This window comes from Anopheles darlingi, chromosome 3, assembly GCF_943734745.1.
Source record: "Anopheles darlingi chromosome 3, idAnoDarlMG_H_01, whole genome shotgun sequence".
Classification (NCBI taxonomy): domain Eukaryota; kingdom Metazoa; phylum Arthropoda; class Insecta; order Diptera; family Culicidae; genus Anopheles; species Anopheles darlingi.
The window spans coordinates 52,859,542-52,872,041 of NC_064875.1; the positions used below are offsets into that span (position 1 = coordinate 52,859,542).

General features: G+C 41.7%; 5 protein-coding genes across 11 annotated transcripts in view; 2 read left to right on the forward strand and 3 right to left on the reverse strand.

Annotated features, from left to right (window-relative positions):
* Positions 1-7,651, forward strand: part of LOC125954378 (uncharacterized) — a 9,122-nt gene extending 1,471 nt beyond the window's left edge. The window contains exons 5-8 of the mRNA XM_049684603.1: positions 1-341; positions 410-487; positions 562-795; positions 862-7,651. The exon at positions 1-341 is cut by the window's left edge and continues 52 nt beyond it. Coding sequence (XP_049540560.1) covers positions 1-341; positions 410-487; positions 562-795; positions 862-1,002 — 794 coding nt within the window. The 3' untranslated portion in view covers positions 1,003-7,651. The remainder of the gene's footprint in view (positions 342-409; positions 488-561; positions 796-861) is intronic.
* LOC125954384 (tax1-binding protein 3 homolog) lies at positions 7,549-8,342 on the reverse strand. Its single transcript, XM_049684612.1, has 3 exons — positions 8,162-8,342; positions 7,822-7,950; positions 7,549-7,737 (listed from the first exon to the last, which is right to left on the reverse strand). The coding sequence occupies exons 1-3, from the start codon at positions 8,213-8,215 to the stop codon at positions 7,549-7,551; spliced, it is 372 nt and encodes a 123-aa protein (XP_049540569.1). The 5' UTR covers positions 8,216-8,342.
* A 301-nt stretch (positions 8,343-8,643) lies between these two features.
* On the forward strand, positions 8,644-9,550 carry LOC125954383 (NADH dehydrogenase [ubiquinone] 1 alpha subcomplex subunit 5). Its single transcript, XM_049684611.1, has 4 exons — positions 8,644-8,742; positions 8,822-8,856; positions 8,982-9,143; positions 9,219-9,550. Exons 2-4 carry the CDS (start codon positions 8,836-8,838, stop codon positions 9,405-9,407), a joined length of 372 nt encoding a protein of 123 aa, XP_049540568.1. The 5' UTR covers positions 8,644-8,742; positions 8,822-8,835; the 3' UTR covers positions 9,408-9,550.
* LOC125954385 (uncharacterized) lies at positions 9,478-10,290 on the reverse strand. Of its 2 annotated transcripts, XM_049684614.1 has the most exons (3): positions 10,013-10,290; positions 9,753-9,936; positions 9,478-9,643 (listed from the first exon to the last, which is right to left on the reverse strand). In XM_049684614.1, exons 1-3 carry the CDS (start codon positions 10,127-10,129, stop codon positions 9,600-9,602), a joined length of 345 nt encoding a protein of 114 aa, XP_049540571.1. In that variant the 5' UTR covers positions 10,130-10,290; the 3' UTR covers positions 9,478-9,599. The 2 variants fall into 2 exon arrangements, with proteins under 2 accessions (XP_049540571.1, XP_049540570.1); XM_049684613.1 differs by having other exon boundaries at positions 9,478-9,936.
* Positions 10,291-10,433: 143 nt separating this feature from the next.
* LOC125954372 (putative uncharacterized protein DDB_G0271606) overlaps positions 10,434-12,500 on the reverse strand; it is a 9,287-nt gene continuing 7,220 nt past the window's right edge. For all 6 annotated transcript variants that reach the window (XM_049684591.1, XM_049684593.1, XM_049684592.1 and 3 more), the window contains one exon: positions 10,434-12,500. This exon is cut by the window's right edge. The gene's annotated coding sequence lies outside the window, so the exon portion shown is untranslated.

Genomic DNA, 12,500 nt, shown 5'->3' on the forward strand with positions numbered 1-12,500 from the left:
AAGATCCGGGTCACTATCCTCTCGGTCTCATCGAACCGACGTTGTTTGAAAAGTGTAGTACACTGCGCGTGCTCTCGCTAGACTACGACATTCTTTCCGATGAGCTGTTGCATACGCTGCAGCTGTTACCACTGAGACAGCTTGTTGTGCATGTACATGGCATCGACGAGGACCATCCGGGTGTGTCAGAGTCAGCTTGGGCAAGCTTCCGGGGCAAGAATCCTCAGACCGATCTACATCTTTCGCTCGTGTGTGCATACGAAGCCGTTGACATACTGCATACGCACATCCTGCGCCCTTCGATGCCATTATCCCACCTAAAGGTGTTGTTCTGCGAACGGGTACGTGCTTCCTGTTCTATAATGGCAACCTCACTGAATATTTAATTAAAAAATTAATAATCTTTCAGATCAATTGTGAAGCGCTCGAGTATCTGTCGCGTAACTACAAAGACACATTGCGTAGCATGGTCTGGATTGATTCGATGGTAGGACTGTCGATCTGTTATGAAGACGCCGTAAATGCTAATTTATTTCTTGAAACCATTGCGTTTCCTTTCAGCGTATCGAGGAATACCGTAACATCATGGAGCTGGTGCTGCGTACGGAACAAGATCCTCTCGTGATGATGGCTTGGCGTTGCAAGAAGCTGCAAGAAATCGTTATCCACGGATATGTACTCGACCCGCACAACTTGGTCGGTGTGTCGCGTTTAAGAGGCCGTGAGCTACGGCTATTAGAGGTATCGCGTGTCGATCTTTCAATCTCTTCCGTAATGATGGCACCATTCATCGAGGTAGGTGTCAGCACTTCTGCCTTGGTCCTCTATTTGCCTTCTGATGTGTCTTACCTTTTTATTCAGGAAATAAGTACACAACTTGGCCAAAAGTGGTGCCCCCTTGATACGAAAACTCTTCCACCGGCGCTTGGTTTTTATCCGGTGTCGGACGAGGTACGTGATCAATACATTTTAAAATTTATTCGCAAGGACATACTGCATTAGGAGGAAGAATAATGCCTGCCAATCAACAGCACGCGTATATTGATGTGCATTTCCCTCACTGAATGGAATGCTGATGATAGTACGGTCAGTTTTAGAATAATCAAAAGCTTATAACAATTATGGCCGAATGGCAACTGGCCCCAAAAACTGACGTATCTCCAGAGAGATCCGATGAAATCGATAGCAACAACACCTGAAAGACGATAGTAATGTTGTAAGCTATGGTCGCATCGTCGCACGTTAATCCTTAACGATAGCTGTGAACCGATTTAAGGCTAACGCGATTTATCATCAACTGTGTTTAGGGTTACTCGTTTCCTTGAAAGCAGGACAAAGAGAACCAACAAACAATTTATTTATTAACAATATCTCACACCTATAGAAAAATGGAACGAAGGAAACATAGAGAGAAAATGAAGCGATCAAGTCAGAGCGGATATACCGACGAACAACGTAACGTACACATGTCCAAGACGAAGTGAGTGCTATAATACCGATAAGATCAGACAATTGTGATGTATTGTTTATGAACATCGACACACACACACACAGTGCCCCCGCCTGAAATCCACGAAGCGGAAGCCAAATGGTCTATTAAAAGTGATGGCTCTATCATGCTGTGCTGGAAAAAAGAAAGGTTATCACAACCAAATTGGCCATCAGCAGAGAAGTAGAAGCGCAGAGATAAGTCTCATGTTAAAGAACACAAAACACAATCAATCTGTGATGGGAATTACCACGTTAGGTTTTTTTTCTCCCTCCCTTGATCTTAGAAATAGTTTTTCCTATTGTTCGACAGTTTAATTGTCTGAAGCTATTTCATTTGGCTATCTCATTTTTCACAGCCAGTTTGTTGGATTGTTACCAAATTAAATGTTTTTTATTGTTCTTAAGAGTTGATTAAATGTGAAAGAGAAAAAGAGAAGTAGAGCAAAAGAGAGAAAATTCTATTTAGAAGCAGAAAAAGCAGAAATACATTTACAACAGAAGGTTGAAGCAGGAGCAGAAGAGTCACGAAAGCGATGATAATTTTTAGAAAACGTGTTGAACGTAACATTTGGCATAGACCAATTACCACAGAGAAGACTGCATCATCAAACTCCAGAGAGAAAAGCTAACAAACTGCGCCCGATCTATGCTGGATTTAAATCTATTATCCTATTTATTATTCCAATCATAAGTTATACAAGAAACCACGCAGCAGGTGAATGAGCCCTTTTGTTGGCCATTATAACGGAGACGAGTGAAGGAAACGGTAGTAAGATGTGCAATTTGGAGACGCGCGTGATGGCTTACGCTGGCTGGAAAGGGAATTGACAAATGCATTCCACATAGAGGCCAAGAACCCGGACTCCACATGGAAGCAACAATACAATAGTCATATCCCATGTCAGTTGGAGCACAAAGGATTCGCATATATGGGTATTACCAGCGGATAAGTACTACCCACGTTTTACCCAATACAATGATAACGAAAGGAGAGAAAGTTTCGTGTTGGTAATGAAAAATAATAGCTTAATTTGGTCCCGTAACTATGATGCTTTGCCGATACCAAAGTAAGGTATGAATCCAATAGATACCACAAAGCAGAAATGAAAGTCGGAAAAATACTAGCACAAAATTTTACCAATACTTAAAATATCGCATACCGTCCCTTCCATACGAAAAAGTGTTTAACATTCAAATCTGAAACAAAAATCGAATGCAAACGACACCATAGAGAACTAGCGCGCCTGGAAAGACAACAAACGGAGATATATATATATTGAGTTTTCATACAAAAGTTAAAGAAAAGATAGTAAGATGAACTATACCTAACTAACGAAAGGTAAAACCAATATTGTTCAAGCAGAAACAAGCTGGTAAGAGATGAACACAAACTAGATTTTTTTAAGATTCACGAGAAGGGAACAAAACTGTCAGTTACAACAATCCGTGCCTACGATAAAGCTGCAGACAACCTGTGCATACATCACGTTTCAATGTAAAATCGAAATCGAGGAGACCCAACAATCAGTCTCAACAATCGAACTCTCCTCAGTTCCACTAAACCTTTGCCCGCAAACAATGGTAAACTATGCAAGTTCCGACCCTAACAGGAGAAAAAGGAATGTTGTGAAGGTTGTATCCAGCTGCGAATGCAAACGAAGTCAACTATTGTAGCTACATCACTAGATCGGATAAGGAAATGGGAGGAAATATGGCAATGTATTATACAAAAAGTGGCAAACGAAATCATGCATGCGTTTTAGAGGGGCCACAAAGAAGCATAGAGAAAAAGAGGACAACAAAAACAGATAAACAAACAAACAATGTAACAAACAATTCCTTTACATAAACAAAAGAAACTTACATCTGTGATACTGTCGGTAAAAAGGGTAGGACGAATTCGAACGAAGGCCAGCGTAGCAAAGCTCCACCGCGTGTGATTGTTGCACGGGCGATATTTTATCGAAATGCAGAATATTCTCCACATAATAACAATCTGCAGGCGAACGAAAATGCAAAATGACGACACTCGATGATAAAGTGAATTGTAAAACACATGAGACTTACACGTTAACCATAACGGCGGTATGATCAAAACAAAAAAGAACTACTTAAAAGAACTGAGCCAACAGCACGAGGATCCAGAGGCATGTTATTTATAGAAGCATCCTGAAGAAGAGTAACAAGCGATCTTCTGTGACCGTATCACCACACCACGAGAAGGTGTAGAGAGAATAGAGAATGCGCTCACATAATAAGCAGAAAAGAACCATCTGACCTCACTTATGCCGTCGTGTAATAGCGGAAAGCACGTATATCGATCAACAACCGGCATGTTGATGGAAGCTTTGGTTTATAGAAGTGCCGTATGCGAGGAAAGCACCATCGTCGTGTGTACGGTATTGTCCAAGATTGTCTCTGATATGGCACCGATGGTACGATCGAATCGAGCGATTCTGGGATGAACCTGGGACGCAAGCAATCTCTTGTAATTATGTCTCAAATGAATCAGTAGTTAAAGGTATTTTAGTTTCTTTCAAATTAACATTCTATAACCATCAACAATAAATTCGGTAATCGGTCTATCAAATTTACCATTCTGCCTATCCTGACACCTTCTTTTAATATTTCATTTCGCTGCAAAGTAGAGAGAAAATGAAAATGCTTTATCTGCTTGATGTTATTTGCATTGGAGCTAATAATTATTTAATAAATACAACTACAGGCTTCCTGCTACCCTATTAACACGGAAGCAATAAATTAGCAGACATTGACCGATTGGAAGGTGCAAATCTGAAAAGAATAATGAATAATGATATATCTATATATGCACTTATAAATATCTGTAAGGATACAAACATGATAAAACATATTTGAATATGTATGTATCCATGCGTGTGAGTTTTGCTTTCAACATATAAGAAGCTATTAGATTGAATACATATGCTAGTTGAATGTTGACGACTGTCCATTTCCCTTTCATCCCTGTCATGAAAGCCTCTATGCAGTCAAATGTCCGTTTTCATAGAACATTCAAGCCTTCTCATCTTCTTGAAAAAGAGGTCTAATCATTGGTTTGGCGTCAAACTATTCATTATTATTCTGGGCGATTTCCTTCGGAGAGACAGTTGATTTGAATTTCCTACATACCCAAATGTATGTGCTTTTCTAGCTAAAAGTGGGTTAGCTATGGGAAGAGAATTGTTTTAATCCTTTCAATACTTTATTGCACAAGTGCCTATTCTTTTTGGAACTTCTTGCATATGATGTAACGTTTAATAGATTCCCTTGAAGGTCACCGGACATGGGATCCCTTCTTTGGTTACGCATTCATAAAAGGGTCATCTTTGACATCACTATTTGCGTTATACAAACGCCGCTCAAAAAACGGAAGCGAAGGACACTGTCGATGAGCGCAAAGAAAAGCTATATAAATATGCAAACTACAGAGCACCGACGGAAGCGATCGAGGTATTGCTAAAGCAAAAGCAAAAGCAAAATACATGTGCGAAACCACATATGCTATAGTGAGATTAGGACAAGAGAAATGGACACTACTACCAACTTTTTCTAAACATCGACGATTTCAGAGCCAAAACACACATGAATAAGAAGTTGTCTTTGGAACACGATACAGATCGATAGAAAAGAGAGTAAATACAAATAGAAGTCATTTTTCCGGGGTTCGAATCAAAACAGGCCAAATGGAACCCCTAGCGAAGAAGAATAGATTACAAACAACGAACTATGTTACTCGAGCGAAATGTGAAACAGATATGCAACGCGCAATGAGAGCAAAGAAGTAAAAAAGAGTGCGTTCTTAACGAATAGTGTGTGACAATATCTGAGCGGGAAACAACCAAGAATGCTTCTAGCTAAATAAATGAATCAAAGAAATAGATAATCAGGCGCCAACCGGTACACGTGTCAGCAAACGAACATTCCAGTGAAACCTAATCGTTAAATCAAACCACTGCAATTGGTGGATGTAGCAATCAAAGTAAAACAAATGTTTAAACAACAGAAACGCAAAATGCTAAGATAAAACTGACAAAATCAAGACAAACAGATGAACAGAAACAGATTTATAAACGTAGAACACAACCGATAGCGAATACATACCAACCCACCATAAGACAAAATCGGAATCCTGTAAATGAAGCATTTGATCTGGAACACATACCTACCAGCGAGTGTATGTTAGCATAGGAAAATACACACTAGGACTACTCAGTACGCGATTGGAATGTGTGCATCAAACGAGAGCCACATCCCTTGATAAGAACACCAATAAACCGCATGGATGTCGGATGGAACGGTCCACCTAGAGAGTAGACGATTTATGGCTCAAACACCAATAGAAAATCACCAAATATCCCCGGGAAAGCGTCGCAAACCGCGTTTTGGTAATTGTAAGAACGCGCGAGAAGGGATGAAAATCAAAACAACATCTGTGATAACACAAGAACTTAAATCCAAGACAGAGAGGAAGCTGTGCAAACACTAACGAAAGATAGTAACATAAACCGCGGGAGAAGACGACAGTCAAACAACAAACAACAGTTGGTGGAAGGGTAGAAGTGAGGAGGTGTGGTGGGGATGATTAAAGGGGGACACTAAAAATGTCCCCAACTCGTGTTATTTATGTTTTATGTATTTTTAGTTACTTTTCCTTTTTCGGTTTTGAAATCTTGTAACGAGCAGCAAATAAATGAAATAATTTGGAACCGTACCATGATCACCAGGCCAAATTCAGTCGAGATGTGTAAAACACCATTTTATTTTAAATAACTAAAAGAACCATAAAATCTAAATTACAGTGAATGGTAAGCTTTGACCTGTGATGTAGCGAGAAATGCGGCAAGTAGAAAATGCATCAGCCAGGGTGTTACGAGAGCATCGCCCATATAAATCATAGCTGTCGCATGTGAATTTTCAGCCCACAATATCCTTGGTTTTTTTTATTTTTTCTGCAAAGATAACTCAATTAAAAGGTAAATTTTAGAGCTTCCGATAGCGTTTTTCTCAGTTGCACCTTTTTGCTCATAGAACTAATTTCCACCATGGACAAAGAAGCTAATCGCAACGGTCCACTCAAATCGAGATGGGATTTAGTATTTTCCATTTAATTTTACCAACCGAATATCAGACCACCTTGGTAGGAATACTAAATACTAAAGATAAACAATCCTGTGTGGATATGGCGGCTTATTTTGGAAACGTATAATAGCAATATGGCGTAATAACCCCGCAGTTTCCACGCTTCTCTTCAACTCCAATGTTCAAACGCATGAAGATGATAAACAGCGAATCACGGATATAAAATAAGAGAATCAAAGGAACCACTATTATTGTATCCCGAACGCTATTTCATGAATTAAACTCGATGAATAAACCCATGCGACACCAGGTATCAATCAGAAGTGGATAATTTTCACCAAAATTCCCCATTTCTTTCACTAGTATGTTTAAAAAGCAAAACGCAATTGTACATTTCATTTTCAATTTACGTAATTCAAATCTTACTTTGGCATACATTTCTAATAGCTAAATACAAAGATGATGACCACTCAAACCGCGGACAACGCAAATCAACGAACAAGTTTCATGTTGCTGTCGATCCGGTTAAGTCTGGTTGCTGCTTTCCTACCTTTGTCTTGTCATGATCTCGCGCATGGTTCGGATGAGTTTTGTTTTCTTATAACGCTACCACTGACCCCTTTCGTGCGGTTGGACGAAAGAGGTGCTCTAAAATCTCACAGAAAAAAAACATTCCAAAAGCCAAGCCAACATACATAAGTGAGCCGGCCCTACTCGGCCAGGGAGAGTAGGAATACGGTGGCCACTGGCTACTAGCTAACGATGACGCTTTTTCCTATCCTAAGAACAATGCTTACAAATAATCAATAGAAAAATGCAATAAAAAGATAACCTCCTCCTCTTTCCCATCCTGCACACATGCCACAGGGGCCGTGGCGATGTCCTTGGACGGCAGGAGGAGGTTTTCCGGTTTGGGAATGTTTCCGTTTGCAGCCCATACTTGTTGCGCCAGCCAGATTAGGTCGATGTGACACCTTTCCGTGCGACCAACAGATTGAGAATCGGGTTTTTCCGGATGTAGCTTACGGCTTTCTTGTGCGTGACCATCGTGAAATCGTATCCGTTGCACTGCAGTATCTTATCGTGCATCCGCAACCCCGCTGTAGAGGCTGGACTGCCTTCGTGTACCTCCGTCACGTAGATACCCTGCGGAACAGTGGAGCGTTGTTGGAAGGTAAAGTCGCTGTAGATAGGCCTTCGAAGGAAAATTTTGCGTTTCCTGCTACTTACATAGTCCGTGTATCCTTGCGGACTTTTCCGAAAGTCCTGGTCGATGCCTCCGCCGATCTTGAAGCCACATTTCAACACCTCACGGCCCTCTTCGTCGATGTCTTTCTCTTTGTGCAACGTGATGGGAATCTACCAGCGACCAAACAGTAGGAATATTAACGTTTGCGTGATTCATGCACCGGGTCACAATAGGCGACGGAACGAATCCGGGACACGCATTGTGTTGAAGGTCAATCAACGGATTTGGAAGCGAAGAAAAAGGCGGATGATGTCAACACGCACATTGCACTCCGCGGACCCTGGATTTGTTGCGCTCGAGGGCGTTTCGTGAGGTACTTACGCTCAAACATTCCATGGCCGTGCCCGCTTGATGCTGGAACGCCTTTTTCGCCATCCTTGGTTCCGCAGTTCGATGCGCTCCTTCCGCCGTCGAATAGTTGCGGTTACACCCCGTACAGGAACCGAGAAAGATTTTACTGGAAATATCGAAAAGTGCGTAAAATTGCGAGCGGGTGATTCTTTGGTGGGCAAGGTAGGTGGTCACCAAGGGGAGCGGTGCACCAAACAATCAGCAACCGCAGAACAATAGCAGCTTACCGTAATGTCACGCGCATAAAAGCTGGCTTGGCCTATCATGCGTACCCGGTTATGTACAAGTCCCACACTCGTTTCGCGGATTTGTTTTCAATTTTCTTTTCAATTCGTTCGAAAATACTCGCATCTAATTCTCTTGGAATTTCACAGGAATTTTTCATTTTATTTGCTCGCTCGCTAATCGCCTTAGTTTTTCTTTCGTTCTCACAAATCATTGCAGATTTTCTCAAAAATTTTATAGCACCGTGTGTTATGCGGGATGTTGGAAAAACAAGCCTCAATTGTCAATTGTGTCTGAAGAAGAAGAACAAGATCGGCGAATTTTGTGTAGGTTTTGCACGCGAAATTCGTAAAATTCTCCAAACAAAATCGGATTAGAGCGCTAACAGTTTTCTTCATCTTTCAGGCACGTTTTGCAGAATGGCCGGTGTTATCAAAAAGGTAGACCTACTTCCCAACGGAACCAACCTGCGACGCTTGTTATGTCACAAACGACTCCCGCTCGGGGGGCCTCTGATTCTCGGTTCTGATCGATTACTTTATCCATCTTTTCTTCACCTTTCCAGGCTACTGGGTTGACGGGCTTGCAGGTGGCAAAGAACCCGCACCATACGTTGACGGCATTGTATAATAAGATTCTGCGCGCCGTCTCGAAGATGCCGCAGGAGGCCGCATACCGCCGGTACACCGAGCAGATTGTTTCGCAGCGAGCCAAGATTGTGGCCACGGTAAGGATACCCTCAGATCAGGCGGTAGATGGGCTTGCATCATAATAATGAATGCTGGATGTGGTTTCACCTTAGACCCCAAACGTGCGGGAGATCGAGCAAAAGATCAACTGTGGCCAGGTCGAGGAATTGATCGTACAGGCTGAAAACGAGCTAACGCTGGCACGTAAAATGCTCGGCTGGAAACCGTGGGAGCCACTGGTGAAGCAGGCACCCGCTAGTCAATGGACCTGGCCACCGGCCAAGCTGCCCGAGTTGAAGTAGAAGCGCTTCAATGTCACCCGGTCTCCCAAATCTGTTTCCTCGTTCATTAATCGTAGGCACACGCAATGAATCCCCTACAAGGACACGCGTATTGTTGTAAATAAAGCATCGTAGCGCACCGGAGGGGCTACTCCGAGCGCGCCGCTGTGTAAATGTACCATGTCCTATGTTTATTGGTTCGCGATCCTCCTGCTAGCGTGTGAACACTAACTTCAGCTTTAACCGGTAATCCTTTCCTGTAGGCGAATAGTAATGAACCAGTCGATTCGAGCGCGAGCGAAGAAAGGGGAATAAGCATTCAGTAGTTGTGGGAAAAGAGCAGATTGCCACTGATGCGCGCTTTACCATCGCCCCCGACGCCACCGAAATGCTGCATGTAGCTCGCAGAACCGTCCAGCTTGGTGTTTCCATTCGCACTCTTCCACAGATTCGCTAGCGCTTCCGCATTCACGTCGGTCCCGTAGCCGTCCTCGTGGGTGGCGCCAAAGTTGAGCGAAAACTGTCGCTTCAAACGATGCCCTTTCGTTTGCTGATTATGACGCAGAATGAAGTGATGTACATGTAGACTGATTAGGAGAAACACTGTTCATTGCAGACGATCTTACCCCCACATTTCGTAGCGTACGTTCTTCGTGTGGTTCGAAGGCAGGTTTTCCATCGATCGGCCTGCAACACACCAGCGCCCAAAGGACACACAAAATCCAAAGCAAATAGATTTTCATTTCTGCAGTTTGCTTTACGTGAACATCAGCTGAAAATTACACGATCGAGGCATGCAAAAGACTCGTTTTACATTGAAACTAGCTGATAAGAGAACGCGTCTAACGATCGGGCTTGCAAGGATCGGGTGGCCATGATTAAACCAGTTATCAGTCGATTCTTTACTGCGCACGAACGCCACTCAGACAGTTGAATGCTGATGGTGATCGTCCGTTAAGTCGTCGTCCCATCTATGAGTCATAGGGCACGTGAAGTTCATAAGTATCTGAGACTTCGTAGCGAGGAAATTAAAGTAAACACAATTCGCAACGTGTAAGCGTTCCCTGTACTTTCCTGGCCTTTAGTAGTTCCTTTGAGTCACGTGCTTCAAAAAGTGAATTTAGTGTTTTTCATTAAGAAAAGAAATCGCGTTTATTGTTTCCATGCTTTCCGTTACTGTCTGTTATCATCATCATTTGGTAGGATATTGGTAGCAATTGAACGATGGATTCCTTTAACGGTTACTATCAGTTACTAGTTCGGTATTTGGGGATTTAGTGCGGTAAATGATTGATGAGTTTCGAGATAAGTTGATTTTATGGTTTTGAAGGGAAAATTTTTCAAATGGGATTGAAATCCGAAGAAGTGCATAATAAAAACAGAATATCTTCTGAATTTGACGATCCGTCGCACATCTAATGTCTCGAAAAAATGTCTTCTTTGTTCTTACTTACTTCTGAACAGAACTTAAACAACTGAACATAAGTCATGGTAATTGGAATATACCATACGTAATTGCATACGCGTATAGGAGCACCTGTAACAGAGCGTAAAGCCAATTAAAATCCTAATAAACCATATTGAATAACAAACAGAAACTCTACGAGCCAATACCTGACGAATGAAAATGGACAGAACTGTAGCTAAAATGCGAAACGAAAGATCATACTTATCGCAATATCTCGATTACCATCCACCTTTCACCCAATTATTACAGGCAGCTGTTGCTGTTTTCGCTGGTGTAGTTAGTATTTAATAATTTTTTCTGTCCAAAACATTCAACTTGCGTTCTTATCTTATGTCCTTGCGCTCTGGCTTGGATCCAGGTGATCGTGAATCATTATCTGTTTCCCAAAACACAGCACAGCACTAGTCGGTAGCGAAGAGTGAATAAACACGGAATCTGGTCACATCTTTCGTGCTTTATGGTTTTCCATTTCTTTATGTCCAAATTGGTTTTAGCCTAGACCTTAAAATATTACTTAGAATTTCTTTGTATGTTATTTTTTCGCACTCGATAAACACACGCTCACGCTCACTCTATGTCCCTTTTTCTTCTGCTTTTTGTTCATCATTTTTCGATACTCCGAACATCTCTTCTTACAATAAACGGTTACTTTACGTTAGGGTCCAACTTTTACAAATCAATGTTGTCATCTTTTTTGTTTTTGTTATGATTTGCCTAAAATATTTGCCATGAACTTCATCGTCCCTTCCGTTTTCTTTGTTTCTCTTATTAATTCTTAAAGTGCTGCTGCGTTTCCGCCTAATTTTACCTAACCACTTTTAGCGTCAAGCTTTTCCACAATGGTTTCTGCGGCCGCAAAAACGATACAATTAAACACGTGGTGCTACCGTGCACGTGCACACGTCTTCATGTCACTGCTACATTTCGTTCCTTTTGGTTTCAGTGTTTAGTACAATGCAACCAACGCTTTAGTGAAACGAAAGGCGTTCCTGCCTCCCTTTTGAGGTTCGCATACTGAACCATCGGTTGTCGCTTGGGTAGTTAATGCTAAATTTTTCATTTGCCGAGCAGAATGAAGACAAAAACAATCCCGAATACTGCAGAGACGGCCATCGCTAGTGCAGTTCTTCTGCCATCTAAGCTAAATTTGTTTTGAGAGTACTGTAAAATAGGAAGAAAATATTCCATTGGACTCACATTTACAGAGCTAACGGCATATAGAACCGTGCAGCGCAGCGAGTTACGGATAAAAATTTAAAGATGGTATTTTGCTTTTCCATTGTCAATTACTTACGACAAATTAATTTTTCCCATTCCTCTTGCTAGGAGGATATATAATTGTTTTTCATAGGATTATATTTTAATTAATTCCACCTGTCTCAGGCGTTTCAAATTAATGCCTAGCATTCCGTTGGTGATACTCTTTACTAGGTAGTGTTGTTTTGAGAAAATTATTTCACCGATTGCAGTCGACCGTCATTCGATCGCTTACTTTCGGGTGCGATTGAGCAAATATTAGAAAATGTTTCTCCTCCTATTATCATTCACCTAGATATTCTATAGTTCGGGGATTTAGAATTGCGGATAAGAGGCATTGGAAAGATAATGGTCGTCGCTGTCGCTTCCATTGTCGAGAGAAAGAGGGT